Here is a 23,802-nt window from a genome sequence, read left to right as displayed (position 1 = left end):
TTTTGGTATATAGGGATAACTTAGCAAAACAATTTTTTGACAAAATGTCATGTGACCTCGTGACCTTTGACCTCAAATATACATATTTGTCCATAACTCAGTAACCACAAGTGCTACAGCCTTCATGTATGGTATGATGGGACACCTTATGACGCCACATATTGTACCTCATTAATTATGCGCATATCTAATTTTGAGTGAGCCAATAGAGCTAGAGGTCTGATTTTTGGTATATAGGGATAACTTAGCAAAACAATTTTTTTTGACAAAATGTCACGTGACCTTGTGACCTTTGACCTCAAATATACATATTTTTCCATAACTCTGTAACCACAAGTGCTACAGCCTTCATGTTTGGTATGATTGGACACCTTATGACGCCACATACTGTACCTCAATAATTATGCGCATATCTCATTCTGAGCGAGCCAATAGAGCTGGATGTCTGATTTTTGGTATATAGGGATAACTATAGGAGAGAAATTTTTTGACCAAATGTCATGTGACCTCGATGACCTTTTACCTAAAATATATGTTTATGTCAATAAATAAGTAACCACAAGTGCTATGTCCTTTGTATTTAGTAGGATGGGAGACCTTATGACAACACACGCTTTACCTCATTAATTATGTACACATCTAATTCTGGGCAAGCGAATAGAGCTAGAGATCTGATTTTTTGGCATATAGGGATTAATTAGCGATATAATTTTTTTTTTCAAAATGTCATGTGACCTCGATGACCTTTGACCTTGATTATACATATATATGCATATTTCAGTAACCACAAGTTCTTTACCCTCCAATTTTGATAGGATATTAGACCTTAAGATGTCACATCTTGTACCTCATTTATAATGCGCATATGTATTTCTTGGCTGGCCAATACTGCTAGAGGTCTGATCTTTTTTCCCGATTTAGAACCATAACTTAGACATGCCTCATGTGTTTCAAATTGGGAACAACGACATAGACCTATGTGCCCATAGATCTCAACATATACACTCCAGTGATACTTCTTAATGACCACATTTTCCTGACCCCATCAAGACTAATACTCCTATTACAAGTGGGGACTATGTCATTGTAAATGACTTGTTGAGTTAATGGTTGTATCACAGTATTCGATATATCTAATTCTGTGTTTTTTCCATTTTATATTCTGAATAATTACATTAAACATATTTCACTGTCTCCAGTACATTTCATTTAAGTATTTTCACTTCATGCACTTTATCCCTTTCACACATGTTCAAATATCTGACCAGAGAACAAACACTAAATAGTCCAGGATGGGAGCTACAGTGTCATTGACGCTATTTTTAGCTCCATAGCCATATGTATATATGGCAATGGAAGCTTCTTATAGGCTAGGGAAATGTCTGTATGTATGTATGTCTGTATGTCTGTATGTCTGTAGTGTCTGTATGTCTGTATGTCTGTATGTCTGTATGTCTGTATGTCTGTCCGTCAACATCAAAAACTCCTAAACCGCTGTACATTTCATCTTGATATTTGGTGTGTACATGGATGATGGGCTGTAGATGAGATTTTGTTCAAATGAAGTTGTCATTGCCAAAAATATGCAAATTAAGTGAAAAAATGTAAAAACAGTCAAAATTGAAAAAACTCAATAACCACTGAGCAGATTACATGAAAAATTGGCATGTAAGTACTTTGGGCTGACATGAAATGATTGTGCACATCTTTGGTCAGTATCTTGGACTTGCTATTTTTCATGAATTTTTTTGTAATTTTCTCCCATTTTTGGTCAAAAAATCTTCTTCTTTGAAACCACAAGTTCAATTGATTTGAAACTTGGTATGGAAGTGCATAGGAATGACCTTTCCCAAATTTGGGCAAATCGTGGTGAAATTTGCATATTTTTAGTTTACACGCCCATAGACTCCCATGTATTAGGCAGATCTCCATAGACTCCCATGTATAAGGCCACGAAAAATAAAAATTTAGTTTCTCATCGTATATTGCAAAAAGGATGCAGTGACACAATTTTTAGTCCCCATGGATGAAGTCCAGTGGGCTTATAGATTGGGTCATGTCCGTCTGTTTGTCCATCCGTGAGTCCATCCGTTCACGCAGACATCTCGGATATTTTGACAAAATGTCATGTGACCTTGATGACCTTTGATCTCAAATATACATATTTGTCCATAACTCAGTAACCACGAGTGCTACCACCCTTCATATATGGTATGATGGGACACCTTTATGACGCCACATATTGTACCTCATTAATTATGCACATATCTAATTTTGAGCGAGCCAATAGAGCCTAGAGGTCTGATTTTTGGTATATAGGGATAACTTAGCAAAACAATTTTTTTGACAAAATGTCATGTGACCTCGTGACCTTTGACCTCAAATATACATATTTGTCCATAACTCAGTAACCACAAGTGCTACAGCCTTCATGTATGGTATGATGGGACACCTTATGAGGCCACATATTGTACCTCATTAATTATGCGCATATCTAATTTTGAGTGAGCCAATAGAGCTAGAGGTCTGATTTTGGTATATAGGGATAACTTAGCAATACAATTTTTTTGACAAAATGTCTCGTGACCTTGGTGACCTTTGACCTCAAATATACAAATTTGTCCATAACTCAGTAACCACAAGTGCTACACCTTCATGTATGGTATGATGGGACACCTTATGAGGCCACATATTGTACTTCATTTATTATGTGCATATCTAATTTAGAGCGAGCCAAGAGAGCTAGAGGTCTGATTTTTGGTATATAGGGATAACTTAGCAATACAATTTTTTTGACAAAATGTCATGTGACCTTGGTGACCTTTGACCTCAAATATACATATTTGTCCATAACTCAGTAACCACAAGTGCTACAGCCTCATGTATGGTATGATGGGACACCTTATGAGGCCACATATTGTACCTCATTAATTATGCGCATACCTAATTTTGAGCGAGCCAATAGAGCTAGAGGTCTGATTTTGGTATATAGGGATAACTTAGCAATACAATTTTTTTGACAAAATGTCACGTGATATTGGTGACCTTTGACCTCAAATACATATTTGTCCATAACTCAGTAACCACAAGTGCTACACCCTTCATGTATGGTATGATGGGACACCTATGAGGCCACATATTGTACCTCATTAATTATATGCATATCTAATTTTGAGCGAGCCAATAGAGCTAGAGGTCGGATTTTTGTATATAGGGATAACTTAGCAATACAATTTTTTTGACAAAATGTCACGTGATATTGGTGACCATTGACCCCAAATATACATATTTGTCCATAACTCAGTAACCAAAAGTGCTACACCCTTCATATTTGGTATGATTGGACACCGTATGACACCACATACTGTACCTCAACAATTATGCACATATCTCATTCTGAGCAAGCCAATAGAGCTGGATGTCTGATTTTTGGTATATAGGGATAACTATAGGAGAGAAATTTTTTGACCAATGTCATGTGACCTCGATGACCTTTTACCTAAAATATATGTTTATGTCCCACATCAAGACTAATACTCCTATTACAAGTGGGGACTATGTCATTGTAAATGACTTGTTGAGTTAATTGTTGTATCACAGTATTCGATATATCTAATTCTGTATTTTTTCCATTTTATATTCTGAATAAATACATTAAACATATTTCACTGTCTCCAGTACATTTCATTTAAGTATTTTCACTTCATGCACTTTATCCCTTTCACACATGTTCAAATATCTGACCAGAGAACAAACACTAAATAGTCCAGGATGGGAGCTACAGTGTCATTGACGCTATTTTTATTTATTCCATCGTCCGAAGTATTGGCTCTGGTTTGCAGGCTAACGTATCCTCTTGCCGACGCATTAGTAACTACGTACGCTGTTTGCGTACAGAGAATTCAAAAGGTGACATAAGGTCAATATGCTACGGGGATACCGCCTGCAGTTAGCAGGGACTGCTTTTGTTATGCAAACCAGCTAGCAGTACAATATGGCTGCCAGGCATGTGGACACGTCGATGGCTAGAACAATGGAAGCATATTGCATTGCACCTGTGCATCGCAAAAGTGAACTGAAGACTTGGGTGTAGTGACTGGTTATCACTGGTTAGCTGCAGCCCAAGCCATGTCGGTACAAACCCGTACCTGACTGAGGACCACTCGATTAAGTCAGTAATGAACGGTAACACTCGTAAGCCAACTCCCAACTGAGCTGGCTAAACTACGTTGAGCTGTGCTTCAATGGCTCAGCCATGTCGTTAATACAACGGCAAAAACGTAGTTTTTGTGCTACACACTGCCAAGTCGTTTAAGGTACGTATTCAATTGACCCTACCCTGGGGAAACAGGACAGGTTTGACGGTGCTTCTGCACCCCTAGCACGACCCTCAGGGTCTCTGACTAACAGACGAGTGAGGTGATGTTTGTGCCTAGCGGACGTGCGTAATACTGAAGGAGTTTATTTCCGAAAAAATAAACATGAAACGGCAATAAAATGACGCACTCCCAGGGGCAAACAAAGCCGGTGACCTCAATTTTTTTCTGCAGCAACCCTTGAGCTCCTTCCCCTGTCTACGGGCATGTAGAAATTATCGAAGTCTAACACGTATAAGTACGGCTAAAACTACCCTGAAAATGGGCGATTTCTGCCAAAATGCCTGGCAGGATAACATGCAGGAGAGCCAATCTTTTACAGGCACATATTATGGGGCGGTTTTCTACTGACTTGGCAAAATAACGGACAAGGGCGCTCGGCAGGAAAAGGGTTAATGAAAGAAAAATGACGTTAAGTGATCAGCACTATTGCATACTAAAATGCTAAATATTCTGCTTGTCAAGACAGCATTGCCAAATGGCATTGCTTTGTTTTGAAAACTGAATTCTAATCCGGACTTATAAAATGACCAAATCTTTTTTAGCGGAAAAATGTCCAAAGTAAGAGCACCTTCAATTGCATACGAACTATTTGGAACATTCAACAACGAACATTTCACCGGGGGTACCAACTTGCCCCGGTGCAGATCCAATATCGTGATCAATCGCGGATCGCGGCCCGGGAAAAGCTGATGGATATTCAGTTCCGTTCCTTATTCAAAGCTAAACTTCCTTATTTGAAGCTAAACTAGTCAAGAATTGTTTTCGATCCGTCTTGTATGGAGACCAAAACAATTTTACGCACTTCTGCCGACTTGAAAACTTTGAGGGGGAAATCAACTTGTGAAACGGGTCGATCGATCTTCACTTACGGTACACTCCAGTCCCCTACAACAGGAGGTGCACATGTAAATTTTACATACAGCGGATGATGTACCCCTTTACGATAGGTAAGCTGATTTGTATTGAAACGATCGTACGACATTTGCGTTTTTGCGACATTTAACTTAAGTATATTGCTGCGACGTTGCGAACAAATAAGGGCACAACGCGCCGTATTTTTGAGCATACGATCTGTGTTTGTATTTCAGATTTCGTCCAAAAACCAACCCGCATGCGGACGGCAAACAAAGAATTTATTTTACGGCGCCTTATGTTGATCCAAAGACTTTTAATGAAGTTGCAAACATGTGGCAAAGGTTCAAATTTACACATAACTGCAATATATAATGAAACACATGAGCATTTTCAGTTCATGTCTGGTTACAGCATTTGTAGAAAGGACATGAGCAATGAACATAAGACAAAAATGTATTCATCCTGGTTATTAGTCCCCACGGACACCGTCCGGGGGGACTTATAGGTTTGGTCATGTCCGTGCGTGCGTGCGTGCGTCCGTCCGTCCGTCTGTGCGTCCGTCCGTCCGTTCACGCAGATATCTCAGATACGCCTCGAGCGATTTCATTCAAACTTGGTACATAGATTACTTCATATGTCATACATATGCACGTCGATTTGTTTTTTGATACGATCCAATATGGCCGCCAGGCGGCCATTTTATTACGATTTTTCATGTACAGAGCCATTACTCAGGCATATCTAAACCGATTTTATTCAAATTTGGTACAAGAATATTGACCTATGTCATACATATGCACGTCGATTTGTTTTGTGATACGATCCAATATGGCCGCCAGGCGGCCATTTATTACGATTTTTTCATGTACAGAGCCATAACTCAGGCATATCTCAACTGATTTTATTCAAAGTTGGTACAAGGACATTGACCTATGTCATACATATGCACGTCGATTTGTTTTGTGATACAATCCAATATGGCCGCCAGGCGGCCATTTTATTACGATTTTTTCATGTACAGAGCCATAACTCAGGCATATCTCAACTGATTTTATTCAAAGTTGGTACAAGGACATTGACCTATGTAATACATATGCACGGTAATCTGTTTTGTGATACGATCCAATATGGCCGCCAGGCGGCCATTTTGTTATGATTTTTTCATGTACAGAGCCATAACTCAGACATGTTTCAACCGATTTTATTCAAAGTTGGTACAAGGACATTGACCAGTGTCATAGACATGCACGTCAATTTGGTTTGTGATACGATCCGATATGGCTGCCGTGTGGCCATTTTGTTATGATTTTTTAGCTACTATAGACTATAGTCTATAGAAGCTATTGGGATGGGTATCCGTCCGGCGTCCGTCGTCAGTCTGTATGTACATGTATGTATGTCGGTTTGTGAGGCTGTCCGTCCACTCAAATATCTTGAGAACCGCAGTACTTACAGATTTGATATTTGTTGTGTGGATGAAAAATATGATTTTGAGAAACTATTTTTTTTAATTTTTGATTTTGTTGAAAATAGGCAAATCAGTGCCAAAAAAGGTGTTTTTGGTAAAAAATCTTCTTCTTCATAACCGCTGGTCAGACAGCTTTGTTATTTGGTATACAGGTCCCTAGGGATAACCCAACTTAGATTTGTTCAAATTGTGATGAAATATGCAAATGTGTATTTTTAAGGAATTTTTTTGTGATTTTGGTCAAAATTTGACTTACATTGTATGTAATTCTTGTACTGTATAAACCCTATCAATTCACCCAGAAAAAAATAATTAATATGATTTTAAATAATTGAATTAATTAGAAATCATCAAAGCCAAAATAATTTTAGTGTGGAATTATCAGAAAGTTCAACTTTTTTTGACAGTTCATAGTGAAATGCTTACCATCTTGGAGGATTAAAACATGTAAAGGCAACTTTCCTGAATCCCAACTTTGACATATTCTGAACCGTCATTTATTGTGCCCTGTATGTTATTTAAAAGAAATTGCTCAAAATAGTCAATACAGATAGAGATAGAGAAAGTTCTAATTTCCATTTATGGTTGACTTGGTAAGGATAAAATAAAATTACTTTTTGAGGAAAAAAATAGAGTGGTCAATTAAAAGAGTGGTCAAAGTGATAGGGTTTTTATGGTAAAGCTGGTCTGTAAGATTCCTCATGTGCTATTTATAGCAATTATGCAATCTGTGTAAACAGTGCAATGAAAGTTACATGATTCCTTATAATGCTTTTGATGACCTTGAACTTCTTAAGTTTCAAACATTTGTCTCTTCAGTGTGCTTTCTCTGAGTATGTACAGTCTCAACTTATTCAACAGAACTCACTTACAATGTTAATCAAAGATATCCACCTTCTTCATCAATACATGTGTCACAAAAGGTTATTCTCTACATAACACAGCAGAGCTCTGTCAACTGTTGAGTTGCTTGTTCTTTCAAAACCGCTGGTCAGACAACTTTAATATTTGGTTTACAAGTCCCTAGGTTGCCTAAGTGAGATAATTTCATACAGTCAGGAAATACTTAATTTTGTATCCATGTCTATAGTAGCTTCAGGGACTTTGGCCCTATGTTTCATGTACAGAGCCATAACTCAGGCATATCTCAACCGATTTTATTCAAAGTTGGTACAAGGACATTGACCTATGTCATACATATGTAAATTAATTTGTTTCATGATATGATCCAATTTGGCTGCATGGCAGCCATTTTGTTACAATTTTTTCATGTCCTTAGCCAAACTAGGGCACGTCTCAACCGATTTTATTCACCGATTTTTTCAAACTTAGTAAAAGGACATCAGACCAAATTCATGAAGAGGACTCTATCCTCTCTGAGGACTTGTAATCAAAGTACCCATTAACAAGTGGGGACTGTGTCATCTACGATGACTTGTTATTTCTGATTTATTTGTTATTTAATTTCTGATTTTTCCAAGTAAATAGCGTAATTATTCATTCACTTATCAATAGAAAACAATTGGAATACTTTTAGTTTAGGAAATGGGTTCTCTACCAGGGGAGGCAGTCAATTAATATGTTAATAACCACATGAAAGAATATATTTCACAACAAAGAAAGGAATATGCAAATAATGCATTATGTTAAATAACATCTGATTTTCCAAGCTGTGGATAGCTGACTGGTGTTGAAAAATGTATGAACTGCCTGTCTTTAGGCATGTTTGTGATAGACTTTTTTCAGTGAAGAATTAGATAGCTGTTTTTTTCAGTTTAGCTGTCTTACTGGAATTTGCTACAGTACTCCAAAAACGCTCTTGAGTGATCAGGGAAAGTTCTTGAAGCCAGCTAGAAAATCCTGGAAAATGAAACTTAGTCCTGGAAAGTCCAAGTAAATTTATAATCCATTCACTATTTTCAAAAATGACAACTGAGATGATCATTCATTATATCGTAAAAATAACATGTAAAATGATGTATAAAAATGATATATGGAAAATGGTATTTTTGACCTTTAAAGTCTTTGTAAAATGCAGAAAAATGTTTGAAAGTCCTTGAATTTTAAGTGACTTTGAGTGTGTGGCTCCTGGGAATGGAACAAGTCTTCATTAGTGTCAATGACAATGTCATATCTGTATTGGCAGATGATACAAAAGGGGATCTTTCAAACTTAATGAAATTACAGAGGGTGATAATTATTTGTCCCTAGATTAAAACCATCAAGGAAATGACTTGTTGAATCATTTTTGACCCAGAAAATCAGCAAGTGCATTGCTCACATAGAATACATGTAATAGTAGATGTGACATATGCTGGTACACATAACGGTACATATGTTAAGGCTATAGATTCACTATCACTTACCAATTGTGTTGCAGCGGTTTCCCTTTAAAGTATCAGTAAATTACCTGTACAGGAGAGGACAACAGCCATGATATTTCTGTTCCCACACCATTTACTAATCTTACCAATACTGCACAGTCCAGCACCAGTCTGTTGTTTCGTGGATGTTGGTTTTTTTTTGGGGGGGGGAGTGAGGGGGAAACAATGAATAGATACCACATAGGATACATATTTTATTGCAAGTGTGTAGTCAGTGTGTTAGATATGAAGCATTCATGTTGTTCTTTATCACTTGATTATTCAGTCTGTTGCATTGCCGTTGTTTCTAATAGCCTGACTCCAGTGTACAGTGGAGGGGGAGAGGTCAAAGGTAACTTAAGGACAGAGGTCAGCATTGCTGCTACATATGCAAGAGGGCAAGTTCTTGTGTCCTATGTTATATTTGACAATTTATTTTTTGAAAATGTGTGAACAGATGCGATGGTTTGCTTTATAATCGCAGCAAATTAAGTTAAAGCTGTCACTGTATTTGCAATTTTCTTAAGGTCATATCTCCCCTCCCATTGACCAATGAGGTAAATACAGGGGATTAGTTCCTCATAGGTGATGTATGTACAGCCTCCACAGTATATAAGTGCTTTTGTTTCTAGCTCAGCACCTGTAAAGCTGGCTACAAAACTGTCACTTAGTGTCCTATGTGCTAACTTCTGTGCTGATACATTGTTTTCATTTCTCTGCTGGGTCACTTTCTTAGGTAAGAAAGGTGTTCTCTGTTTTTGAAAAGTGGAAAAAAATGAAATGCTATTTACAGGTGTAATGTGGAGAAATAATATGAGAGGCATCAAACATAGAATTGCATTTTTGTATGTACATATGTACATCAATGTTTGTTCTAGTTATGATATAGTTTTGGCAGGTATCAGAAATTATTTGAACACATGTACCTGTATGTTGTTGAACAAGAGTGACCTCTGCTTTGAGAATGTTGCCTCGAGATATACTTTACCAAACACTAACTGACTTCTGAACCAATACAAAATTGAAAGAAAGAATGTCTAAAGAAACTAAATTTTCCCCTTTATTTTGCCTGTCATAAGGCGTACTGTGAACTTGGATTCAATTTTAGTTATTGATACAGGTGGACTGTGACAGTGCTATAGATATGTAGATGACAGGGGAGACAAGTTTTATGTGGCCCAGATTGCATTAATTCACTGATGTTACGCAGGTTCGGTTCTTGTTTTAATTCACTCAAAGGAGACTTTACTGGATATTTTATCATTTTTATTCTAAAAGTGGGAATATAAATTCTGATTGTCTATCAGACTTCTGTGTAGGAACTTAAGTGTTCACAAATTCATCAGCTGTACAATGTATGTCCCAGCTGCTTGTTTAGAAATGACTTTCTGAATTTACCTACAGATTGTCATTATTTGCTGTTTCAGGCATTATTTGTGGTAGATACACGCACGTTTCACTTCACTTACGGTCAACCATATTTGTTGTCTGATGGTGTGATTCATACATTTATGATATACATTTGAATATTGCTTCTATGCAGGTTATGATACAGTTTTTCTATTTACCAGCTTTTATAAGGTATTCTGTAAACATGGAGAAATGTTATGTACTAGGTTTTGAGTTGAGTCTTCGACAGTTTATGAAAGATAACGAAATACAGAGAATTTGTCTTTTCAACGGGTTGAATCTGTCACACTGTTCCTGGTGATTGCGCCATTTCTGCGGCAGGTTGGTGCATTGTGGCTTTCTGCATGAGGTTCCTAAGCTCATTGTACATTGAATACCATTTTTTTTTGTGTAAAGAAATTAAAGCCCAACATATGTATTTTGAAGTGGTGATGTTACAGATATGTATTATACAACTGCTATCCTCTCCCAAATGGCTCCGGGTACACAACACAGTAGATGATGCAGTGTTTGATAAATTTCTACTATCAGTATTTGAAATTTACATAGGTAACATTAATGACATTAGTATTACATGTAATACGGTTGCATACGACCTGTCATTTTTTGTATATTAGGTCAGTATGTGTGTGTCATAGATTGTGCTCATGTAAAAAGAATTGTTCTATTTGGATGGATCAAGGGCTATATTTGATGGAGAAGAATATATCAAGAGAAGGTGAATCATCATGCAAAACGTTGTGGATGGTGTATGTTGTCAGGAATCTGCCAGCATTTACCGGCATTTGCCGTCATATGCATTCAGTGAATCAGCCCTGTGATTTATGAATGACTAATGGTAGTTGAAAGGTCACCAAGATGGCCGCCTGAATCCCTCACACAGCATCGACTGCCCGAGAAGCTATGCTATTCAGATCAGAGCAGGGCCCATCCACCAGGCCAGGAGTAAAAAAAAAGTAAGAACGGGACAAAGTAGGGTTTATGGGGATTACATGTCTGAAGAAAACACTTCTACTAGGTCAGAGGGACTCTATATTCTATAGGAGGGTTTTGTATTATAATGTACAGCTGTTTTGTCTCAAGTCATATGTGAAAAGGAAAGTGTAGTTGTTTCAAGCCCTGCTGTGTACCGTGTTACCCAGAAAACAGTCATCAGCATTTGTGTTTGATCATTTGTGTAGGCTCTAGACAAGTGGCAGAGATTTTTTTTAGCATACTTTCCATAGATTCTGAATTAACTTGTTATGAGTCACTAGGTGTCGTCAATAATTGATGATTGTGAAACATCAGATGCAAAGATTTTTCAGGACTGCCAGGCCAGATTCTTGTTAAAGATGTGGTATGTGGTATTTGAACATGCTATTACCTATAGTGTTATGTGTATTAGTCCAACCCCTTTCCACAATACACTTTTTATTACTATTAGTAAACATCGTGGTCAATCTAACTTATGACATTGTATGGGCTAAGTCAATAGGGAGGGGCAAGTGTCAAAAAGAACAACAGACTCTGTTTTTTTTCAGTCACTGAAATATTTATTACCAGGGTTTTTTTGCCTTGACCTTCTGGTTGAATGTAGCCACTTGTTTGCATTACACAGCTTTTCTATGTTTGATGGGGAATTGTTGACTCAGTGTGTTGTTGTGATGGGTATACTGTATTATACTGAATGCAGTAAATTCTGTTGTGAGAGAAGAAAACAAGAATAGCATAGCAAATTTATATAAATATTTACCCTCACTTGAACATTTAAATTAATTATTAAACCCTTTTTCCTGCCAGGCCTATCAACTGCCAATCTGTCAAGTCTGAAAAATTCAGTCAAAACTTAATTTCACTGACTTTTAGAAGGAAGATATTGATTTACATCTTGTCAAAATGTGAGTTTCACATTGGTTCAGTATTTATGTGAAACCAAACAGTGTGGTATAGCTATGTCACTTCTCTTTTTGATGGTTTAAAGTACATGTAGTTTGTTCGGTCTGTATTTGAATGTAACTGGACAAATTAGTTTCACTGCTCATTTTGATGTGTTCGCATAAAATTTTAATGGTCTGCTCGTTGTCTGACCTCATTGAAGTTCTGAGGTCAAAGTTCAGTTAGGGTCAAGGGACAAGGAAAACAGATAGAATGCAACAAAACTTTGTTCTCTACCAAGCCTAGGGGAATCACTGTTGAAGACCCAGTAATGCTAATTTTTGATGATAATTTCACCATTTGTATTTTGAATGTGAACCATAATGCCTTGCTCTCCTCCCCAAAGAATGTTGATATACACAGTATCAAGCTTGTCTACTCAGCCCCTATGGTTGTAAACTGCATTGTTTATATTGACGAAAAGTGACTTCTGGTCCAGACTAAAATTCAAATGTAGACAATAAAAATGCATTTACACATTTGAACGATACGTTGACAAGCTAAATAGTGGGTATTTCAACATTCTTGGGGGAGTAGAATAAGAAGTTGCAATTGATTTATAAAATAAAAATGAAAAAAGCATCGAAAGTTAGCATTACTGGGGCTTTAAATTTGCCGTTTAACATTAAATTCTTAAAAATCCATTCTAAAATCCAAGTTCAATGGGTCAATCACAAATCTTGATCAAAATTATTAAAGGCAAAGATAGGTGTTTTAAAATACACAAGCATTTGTGTGTCTAAATGTCCAAACTTAATGAACGCTTGTTTCTCTGTTTCATAAGGAATGAATAAACCTACATATACATTTGATCATATGATTGCCACCATTGTAGAAAGTATATGTATATGTGGCGCAACAGTTTAGCAGGAGGATGAACGGTAATGTACCATGACATAAAGAATTGAAGTAAATGAAATTATTGTTGTTAAAACATGATTGTCCCCATAACAACAGGAGAATTTCCTTGTACATTTTCCATAGTGAAGAGCTCCCTTGTGAACTTTGGCAAGTTTTTGAGTGAAAATATCATACTGTCCCATCCCTGATCATTACAAATACATGTATGCTGACACACTGCACAGATATAGCTTTACTTTTACTGTTGAATCCTTGTGGCTTTGAGTATCTCATGACTTGGTTTTTATTAAATCATTTTCTATGTGTTTTTTGTCTTTTATTAATATGAATGTACCAGTAGTCCTATCAATTAATGTACATGTAGGATGCATACATGGCATGTACATTGCATAATAATGACAGATAACCGTAGCCAGGCACCTTCTTGGAAGGTAAAGTTTGGGGCCGACTCGCAGTGATTTCGAAGCTGTTATCCAATTGGTTGGCAGAATCGTACCGTTATAATGAAATAATACAAATAAACTCCCTAAGTTGCTGTGAATAGTGACAATCGACCAATCAGATATAACCTTGCAAACACGCTGCGAGTCAGCCGAAAGTTTGTAACCTGGCCAGTGGAATTTAAGGGTCATCTGCCCCAACGAACAGAATTGAAATAGTTTCTGATTTTGGTTTGCTGAGATCAGTGGTAATAACTGTGTGGGAGACATGATTGTTAGCAGCTAATAACTGTTCTGCTGGATCAGACAACTTTTCGAAGTTATACCTGGTGGCTGGAGGGACTGTGACCTGGCTGGATATTCTGGTCACTAGTTTTCAGGAATTTCCTACGTTTAATAGATACTCTACTTCATCATCATTGAGAGTCTTGAGCCATCCATCACCTACAGTGAATGAGATCTTCTATTTACCAGGACAGTTTGTTGTACAATTGTACATGTAACCTATGATCATTTTTTCCCCCACGGTATTGCCACCTCTACTAGTTGACCTTTGATCCTCAATAGGGCATTCTGAAGGGCCTCGAGGCAAGCAGGCAGCATGTTTCAGGGAGGTGGTTGCTCCAGTATTGTACGAGTTGCTCACAATTACAACCACTGTTACTTTCTGTGTAAGTGTGTACCATTTCTTGTTCAGAATATCCGTAGGTGTGCATATTTGTAATATTACACACACACACTGCTGTCTGACCATAAACACGTGTTTCTTAGAATGTCAGCTCTCACTTTTAAATTTAGCGTAATTGTAGGAGTGATGTGTAGGAGTTGTGTTTAATTGCAATGTTTTATAAGGTGGTGTGAGCCTTGAAAGTTAAAGACTTACACTTTTGCTCCAACTTTCCTCACAAAACTTTCAACTATTCTCGTACCAAATGAAGACATAAAAATCAGGGGTCACCGTGCAAATTTTGGTACTAGAAAAACAAATTACCAAACACTGACCGATATTTGAAATTCAAAATGGCTGCCACCCCTGAAACTCTATGGGGAAAGAAGCAACTTTCCATTTTCGAAAAACCGAGACAGTGAAATGTTTTTTTACTTCAAGAGCTTTAACCCTTTTCCTGTCAGACAGTATCACTTCCTCATCAGCCAAGTCAGTAAAAAGCGGTATTGAGCCAAAACATGACGTATTATCACCCACTTGGCTTGGTATGTTATAGCATCTTTTGTCCAAAAAAATCAAGTTTACAGTATTTATGTTTTCAACAGCCTTCAAATAGACAGTATTATGTTAAAATACACCATATGGAATATGTTGTGTTTCATTAATTTTAACCATCTTGACCTGATGGTGAAATATGGACTTGGCAGGAAAACGGTTAAAGTGATACCTCCCAAGTGGATCAGAAAAGAATTGTTAAAATTTGAGAGTCCGAATATTTGTCCTCAAGGTGCATTCTACCTAAAAAAGTTTGTGTCCCTGAGACAGCCAAGCACCATTCAAATGAGACGTATATGTAACAAAAATTACCTGTAACATGTGATTTGACATAACGCTTTCAAGGCTTCTGAATGATCTCACAGTTGTGTGTCTGTTGAGTAGACCATGTTCTGTGCTGTAGGGGACTTCATGGCATCTTAATTCTTATGTGAACATGGTACGTGTCAAACATGATACTATCTCTGACTCATACAGCATAAGACAAATGGTTCACTATCTACAGAGTTTGGCACTGCACGAAAGTAAATATACATGTAAATTGTAAACTGTGTATCGAGACCACATTTTTATGCAAGTGGAAGATAGTCTATTGTATAATGCTTTCTGTTCACCTTTTTATAAAAAGGAAGATAGTCTATTGTATAATGCTTTCTGTTCACCTTTTTACTTTGTAATTTAGTGATTTGTTAGTATTGCTATTGTAGGATAAAAACTTATCAAGTTGCCTACATCTTCTTAGCCATACATGTAACTAAACTGATCAATGTAAATATTCATTCAGCACCAGATAGGGTTTGCTCCTGGAATGTCCTTGAAAAGTCCTTGAAATTAAAATTGGGTCTTGAAAAGTCCTGAAAAATTGATGAACTACTGATGATTTTTGAAAATCATGAAACGAATAGGTCATGATATTGTGTCAAAACAATTTGTAAAACGACATATATGAAGGTGATTTATTGTGAAAATAATACATATACCTGAAAAATGGTATTTTAGACCTCAAATATAGTCCTTGAACATTGCTGAAAATAGTCTTTAAAAAGTTGTTTTCAGTTACTTAGTTTGTATGGACCCTGTACCATGATCTTATTGTGGAGCCCCAAGTATTCTATTCACATTGATGTCTGGAAAATAAAGAGCATTTAGAGTTTCATTGTGGGAGTTGAACTTTAATGCAATGATAATACATAGATCAAAGGTGGAAATTGGAAGGGTTTATAGTTACAATCATGAAAATTATTAAAATAGAAAACAGACAGCGGAATTGATTGTGATATGTTGATAGATTATGAGGGGGTGAAGTAATTTGATGCTTATCACATACTGACATTTTGACCTATTAGAAATTGAGGGAAAGTTTTACGTGATTCAGAGAGGAGGTAGGTGGGTGGATACATTGGAACTGTGTGATGATATGGGGGAAGTAATTTGTGACAGTATACATATTTGTACATGTATGACTGTGTGCTAGAAAAGAAGAGAGAGTGGTCAGTTGTATAAACATGTAGGTGGGAGGATATTTTAAACAGTGTCTGATGAACTTAATACCAGTAAGCTGTTGAATACCAAAAGCTTAGTATGAACTCTGCCCTACTAAACTAATCTTACCTTTCAAGCTATTCAAAATTTAAGAGGCCCACACCACTTGTTAGAATTATTGACATATTATAAATACAAAGAGTATTTGATATTTCCAATTTTTTCAGTGATATCAATTGAGTATTAGAGTTCTGTATCATTTCCTTTGATTTTTGGTCATTGCAGATACATATAATGAAAGAAGACTGCGGTCTGGTTTCCTGAAGCAAATGGAACTCCAAGTTATCTTCTGAAGGAGTGAACAGGTCAGAAGCTGTCACTTCACACGGAAAACAAAAAGAAATACCAGAGCTATATCCTTCCAGTCATTTTCCAATTGGAGATTCAATGCTATCTATCTCTGAACTTTTGTAACGTGCAGCCCAATCACAATGAGTGGATCTGCTGAAGCCAGTGGTTTTGACGACCGAGAGTCCAAGGCAGACAAGCCCACAGTCAAGAAAAAAGTGATGGTCAAAGTTTTCAAAAACGATATCCCAAAGCCAACGAATAAAAACAAGAAATCAGTGCAAGCCGACTTGGTGAGTCATTTGCAGTGCATTTTTTCCCTTGCAAAACATCACATATCTTTGATATGACAAGTTCTCTGATGTGACAAGTTCTCACAAATCACTGCTTGTAAAATTTAAAAACTTATCAACGTTGTACAAAACAGTAGCTTGTTAAAAAAAGCAGCCATGTCTTCTATTTTACAAGAAACTTTTGTGTACTTTGATGTTAAATTGAAACAATTCTGCACATTGTCTTTTTACGGCAGTCTTTCCTTAGCTACAATGTTTCTTATACCGGTATTTCAGTCTGCATTTTAAAAATTCACTTATTTCTTTAATGAACAGAGCAGCTCAAGGGGAAAGAATCAGAAAAAACAAAATTTAATTTGAAATTCTTGAAATATCACCAGTTTGCTATGAGCAAGCTTTTTATGGGGTTGTTTTTTAACTAAATGAAATTAGGGCAGCTTACCAGTATCTGTTCATTTTAAAGAAAATTTAAAATTCAGTTTTCATTATAGAGAGGCTAACGCAGAGATTGTTGAGTTTTTTGAATTCAAATATTTTGAGGTAAATTGGTACTGTAATATAAAAATTTGCATGGTGTTGTCTACGTCTTTGTACTTCATTGTACAGGAGGACAACAGTTTGAAGTTGTCTTAGGCCAGGTACCAGTATGAGCAAAAGTTTGACTTTTCAGTATATGTAGATGTAAATGAAGTGCTTTTAAATTCTGTAAAACTGTTATTTGATTCGCAAGGACATATTTCAACTATCACTATATCAACAAAGTGTAATGGGCACAAGTTAGGTTTAGGGGACACAAAACCTGTGGATTTGAACTACAAGGGTTGCCTAGGGGGCCTCTGGCCATGTATAGTCTATCCCTAACCCTAACCTTAAACCTACTGTCTCACTAGGTTACTAGTGGTGAATGCAAAATGCTGTCTGTGATAATGTCCATTAATCTGTGCTCTTTCTGTGTCATGACCTGAAAAACAAAAACAAATAAATGCAATAACAGCTTCCTGTCAAAGCTGTACCGTTTGGCATTTGACTTTTATGTCACGATTTACTAATGTTTGATACCATGCTAAATGGCAAAGGTGGGCGGTTTGGTGCCATAAAGTGTCTCCTTTAAAGCCCTTGCTGCCAGTTACGTACCAACTAGAGCTATTGTGAGAGCGGTTTCCCACGGTTGTGCAATTTATATTAGCTATGGTAGTAATTCTGTACTTGTTTTATTCTATAATGCAGCTCATTACTTCCTCCAAAAACTTTCCAATTTTAACACAAAAACATGAGTTTTGAAAGAGTACATGGCATTCATGTTTAAAGACATGTGGGTGTCAGACCCGTGTGGGTCACTCACATGCAGAATATCTTCTCTGTCCATCACACTGACAAGCCTTCATCAGTTGGAGCATCATGGACAATGACTGCTCAGGAAAGTAATTCCTGATCAATGCCAAATTGCATGATCATTACTGCATGCAGGAACACAGCCTGTTTCTCTTGTATACTTGTATGGCCAGCATTGGGCAACTCAATGGATGTGCACCAACCTGTCCTCAGATTTATCCCCTACAGACCTCCGTGCTCTTTTTTACTCTAATTTACTTATTCTTTGTTTACAGGATGTTGGTAAAGAATTTTTGAAGTGCAGGGAACAAGGCGACACTAGGCTGGACTTAAGCAAATCATGTGTAAGTATTTGCTCCATACTCTTCTGTGCAGCTTTTGCAAATATGTTGCCATGGTACGTGCCAAGATGTGTGTCTGTAGGTATAAAATATATCCCTAGTAACCAACAGTTGAGATTTTACCTCGGTGGTTTCACAGGAAGTTGTAAGGTTACACAAATCTTCACATTTTCCAAGATGGACAATGCTTTATGGACGTATTTCTGATGTTCAAAAGGGGTGTCTGTAAATGTTGTAACTAGCCATAACGACCAGTAACGACCAGAAACAAGCAGTAACGAGCAATAACTAGAACTAGACAGAACGAGCCAATAACGAGCCATAACGAGCCAAAAAAATATGATCTGTCCATAAATTAATCTACAAGCGCAGTTCCCGCCAATCCTGGAAATCCCGCCCTCTACGGCATGTTCGGACATGGTGCGGCCCGTAGCAATTATAGTCAATAATGACCAGAGACAAGCAGTAACAAGCAATAACGAGCAATAAGGGGCCAGGACAAGATAGAACGAGACAATAAGGGGCAATAAAGAGCCCCCAAAATATGATCTTTTCCCCGATGGATAACTCATGCTAAGGGACAGAAAAGAAATTATAAGACGAGAGGGCTGATGTTCTTTAACATGACGCAGAGGAAAAAATGGTGAATTGTGAACTTCAAACGTGTTTCCATGAAACATAGTGACGCACATCAATTTACATGCTCAAAAAAAACATGCCGTGAACCTTTTAAAGAATACCTCTATCCTTTGAAAATAATCAAATCATATAACGTTTCAATTCAAATAATAAGAGATCACATGCCACCATGTCAAGTAATTTTATTAACTTTGACTGTGGTATTTCAAATAAAGATTTCGACTCCACACCGTCTGACTGCTTTATATATTACCAACAATTCCTTATCTCCTCTCCAACTTGTGTATACACCACTGTAATTGCTGCGAAAACATTGCCAACTTGCTAATCTGCTGTCTGTATCAGCAGATTAATTGATTAAGTCAACACCACAGCCGTCACACACTTAGTAAAATAAGACGTCTTTTATGGGGTTCACATCTAGGTCCAGGGCCGGCCAGAACTAATCCGGCAGAATGTGAGAAGATAAGCTAATCTTTTGTCCGCGTTCACATTACGTTCAACGCTGTCCTAGCCTAGATCATTTGGTAGCGTCTAGCCGACCGTTGACCTTATACAGGTCAAAATACATTCATCAGATACATTCCAGTTCCTACATAGAAAATCATGTCATCCAAAATCAAACTTCAAGGGCCTAATCAAAGGCGAAACATTAAGGTACATGAGGACATGTAACAATGAAGAAGACTTCAACAACAAAGTCAAAACATTTAATGAAAAGCTATTACTGCGAGAATATCCGCAACAAGAAATATCAAACATCAATGCGGAAACAAATTACGGTACACGAAGAACACATTTAAATCACAAACAAATACACAACAACACAAATAAATTGATATTTGCTACCAAATATAGTCCACACATCTAAAAAAAGACATCAAACAAGCACTCCTGAAGAACTGGGAAGAAATAGAAAAAGACCAAACACTAAATAATTTATTCACGATGAAACCGATCATCGCTTACAAAAGAAATCCAAACATTGGCGACACACTCATAAATGCACAAGTACACAATCTTAGAGAAACGACCGAACAAAATGAAACACAACAAACTGACCCTATGGCAAAACATAAGTATTCTAGCCTCCTTGCTAGACGAACAAAACACTGACAATAATTAAACCACGAACAGTGAAACATAAATCTAAGGAGAGCAATCTCCAAAGAAAAGCAACTGAGGAAGAAACCACTCACTGGTTTCGAAACGTAGCGTCAAAGGATCACCTTGTCATTCGACAGCGAGATTACGGCTACGTCTCGCCATGGCTTATATCTACACCAATAGCCAAACACACAAATAAACACTAACACAGAGAACGAAAAAATAGTGTTGGCGATGTGTGCAGCCACTTTCCCTTTATTACAAACGCTGTGAGATGATATTGTAGGCGATTCGATCCCTTGACGTGCCGTCCATCAGATTTTTCACCATATCTTCGTTCTTCGCTCCGTAGCCCAGTTGACTCCTCGACTCGCCATGTCTAAAATGACACTGACTCGTCGAATAGGTCAAAGACTACACTGCATGTCAACTACAGAGGGCGTCAACTGGGACCTGAGTCGGACAAAACGCGTTCACATACGCTGTTTACTGCTCGGCCAGAGACCTGGGTCGGCCACAAACCACCCCTCTCGACTAGGACAGAAATTGTCCGGACAGTGGCCGGCCAGAACCGTTCACACCTGTTTTTTGGGTCGGCCACGAACCTGGCTAGGACAAGGGCCTAGTCTTTTTTGGCTAATGTGAACGGCCCTTTTGATTTCTTTCCCCTGTGGTTTTGTAGGGAAAAATTGTTTATAGTTTATCCCTGGATTACCATGTGAAGTGAGGTTGTATTTTTGGCCCGAAATTCACATATCAAAGTTTAAATCTCACATCTTCACTTCCAAACACCACATTGTAATTGACAAACATTTACAAATGCAAAGACATAGTCAGTATTGTATGGCAAAAAGAGTCCATGCTAGATTGGCATATAGTAGCTCAACAGCTTGAGTAAAATTAGAGAAAAATCATATTTCATGCACACACATGCACTTCTTACCTCAAAATTTCTATAAAGTACATATATCAGTTATCAAACATATATAAATGTAGGGATATCGCTTGTTTTGTTGGGGAATTTATCAATGGTTTGCCCGACAGACTCCAGTGTATTGTAATTTAATTTTTAAAATAGGGCCCTCCCCTCATAATCTCTCTCCAGTCCCTTACCATGATCGGCGGCAAGGGTCAGAGTTCAGGCAAATGTGGTTTCATGAATGCTCAAGTTTATGAGCTCTCTGGGAATTGACTCTTCTGTCTTTTTTATATCAACAATACATAAATAAATGTGAATTGAATTTTCTTTTTATTCGAAAAAAGTTTATCAGGCTTCACTCGTACGCCACTTGTTTACTCAGCACTGCCGCAGAGGTTTCGAGATTGTACAAAACATGTCGTAGAGGGCGAGATTTCAAGGACAGGCGGGAACTGCGGTTGTAGTTCAATTTATGGTCAGATCATTTTTATTTTGCTCTTTATTGCTCGTTATTGGCTCATTCTTTCTATTTCTAGCTCATTATTGCTTACTTTATGAGCACTGTTGCAGAAGTTTTTGGCAATACCAAACTTCATAGAGGGCGTGATTTCAGACTTGGCGGGAACTGCGCTTGTAGTTTAACTTAGGGACAGATCAAATGTTTTTGGCTAGTTACTGCTCGTTATTGGCTCGTTTTGTCTAGTTCTAGGTCGTTATTGCTCATTACTGCGCGTTTCTGGTCGTTACTGATCGTTATGGCAAGTTACCACATTTACAGACACCCTGTTCAAAAGGTATCCTTACTGATAAAAATGTGTCCATAAGAAAAGTATGTTTCACATACAAGTACACAACATGCAGTTAGTTATGACGTACATGCATAAGCAGGTTTTGCTCTATCAGACAGCACTGTGAGAGAAAAAACCTGATTTTAGGAAAGAAATTTTATCACTAAAGCGGAGGATTTTCAGAAGGAATGTCCACCTGCACTTGTATCACAGACTCCAAAAAATGTGTTGTGCGATGTCGTCTTATTCTTAGTACTCAAAAGTTCACAAGCACTTTTTAGTGGGATTATAATTATACAGCACCAGTTATTTATAATTATACAACACCAGTTATTCATAATTATACAACACCAGCTATTTATAATTGTGCAACACCAGTTACATGTATTTATAATTCTTTTGCAAATTAAACAGGGTACCTCTAGCACTAAGCAAGAATCAGTTGACCTCTCTCGATCTTTTTTCAAGTTTTTTTTGCAATCAGTGCAGCACAACCAGCATATTTTGTATTGTAGGTGCCATTGATTCAAATCTGGCTGATATTACTACAGTGTAAAACTGACAATAATGTGTCATTGATCATATCAATTACGATGTGTTTCTCACCGTTTTGTTCCAAGACAGTGAAATTTTGGCTTTGTCATTTTGAACATTGTGTGTATTTGTTCTTTGAAAAGAAGGGATGTCCAGTTTGATGTTTCAAAGAATCAAAAAAACGCTATGATATATCTCTTATCTGTTGTTCAATTGTCAGTATTTCAGTTGCTGCTTTATTTTTACTGTTCATTTGCACTTTGAATTTGAAAGAAACATCTCTCCCTGCCCAACTTTCATTGTGTAAATACAAGCGTAACACTAAAAACATGGGGTTTCACCAAACTTAGTCTGCAGTGGGATAATACAGCTTTCTCCAATGCATGACGCCCCCAGTACCTTACACTGTTGGTACGATTTACAGTAGTCACGGGAAAAATTCACCACATATGGAGCCCTCACCCATGCCAGTTTCTTGATGTGAAACAAAAACTATATGACATGCAACAGATCACTATACTATTCCTTATCTCACCTATTTCACACCAGTGCACCATAAACAGGTCAATATTACCATTGAGAACAATGCGTTTAGGCTAAACTATAGCAGTGAAAGCAGTGAGCAATCAAAAATCATGAAGCACTGTTGACAATTTGAAGTAAACGCTGATAAAGTCTATTCAAAATGACATCAGATTTCTTTTATTAATATGCACAAATAATAAATTTTGAAAACTGTTTTATGAGATTTAAATTGAATTTTATTACATCTTGAAGACTCACAGAAATTGTAGAGTATGAGTACTATGTATGTGAATAGTGAAATCATATATATCAGTCTGGCAGTCACTCAACAGTAATCACAGTCTTCAAACAAAAAGTTCAAAACTGACAACATCTGTTTTCATGATGTCTGTCTGCAGCTTCTAATATTTTTGTGCAACATTCTACATGAACTAATGAACATTCGTAGCTACCATAACCACTCCTATTCTCATCAGTAATATGGTTACACTTTCACACAGGACATAGCATTGACAGGATAAAGTGTGAGAATGTGTTCTGAAAAATTACATGGTTTTCTGCCATTTTGCAGGATGAGTC

At 37.2% G+C, this 23,802-nt stretch overlaps 2 protein-coding genes across 3 annotated transcripts in view; one reads left to right on the top strand and one right to left on the bottom strand.

The window, feature by feature from the left end:
* LOC139141127 (probable serine carboxypeptidase CPVL) overlaps nucleotides 1–23,802 on the bottom strand; it is a 601,148-nt gene that overhangs the window by 217,241 nt on the left and 360,105 nt on the right. The window lies entirely within an intron of this gene.
* Nucleotides 1–23,802, top strand: part of LOC139141100 (leucine-rich repeat protein SHOC-2-like) — a 65,906-nt gene that overhangs the window by 10,097 nt on the left and 32,007 nt on the right. For both annotated transcript variants that reach the window (XM_070710677.1, XM_070710678.1), the window contains exons 2-3: nucleotides 16,683–17,038; nucleotides 18,646–18,714. In XM_070710677.1, the coding sequence (XP_070566778.1) occupies nucleotides 16,889–17,038; nucleotides 18,646–18,714 (219 nt within the window). In that variant the 5' untranslated portion in view covers nucleotides 16,683–16,888. The remainder of the gene's footprint in view (nucleotides 1–16,682; nucleotides 17,039–18,645; nucleotides 18,715–23,802) is intronic.

The sequence above is a fragment of the Ptychodera flava genome, chromosome 9, assembly GCF_041260155.1.
Source record: "Ptychodera flava strain L36383 chromosome 9, AS_Pfla_20210202, whole genome shotgun sequence".
NCBI lineage: Eukaryota > Metazoa > Hemichordata > Enteropneusta > Ptychoderidae > Ptychodera > Ptychodera flava.
This window is presented reverse-complemented; position numbering and strand designations above follow the sequence as displayed.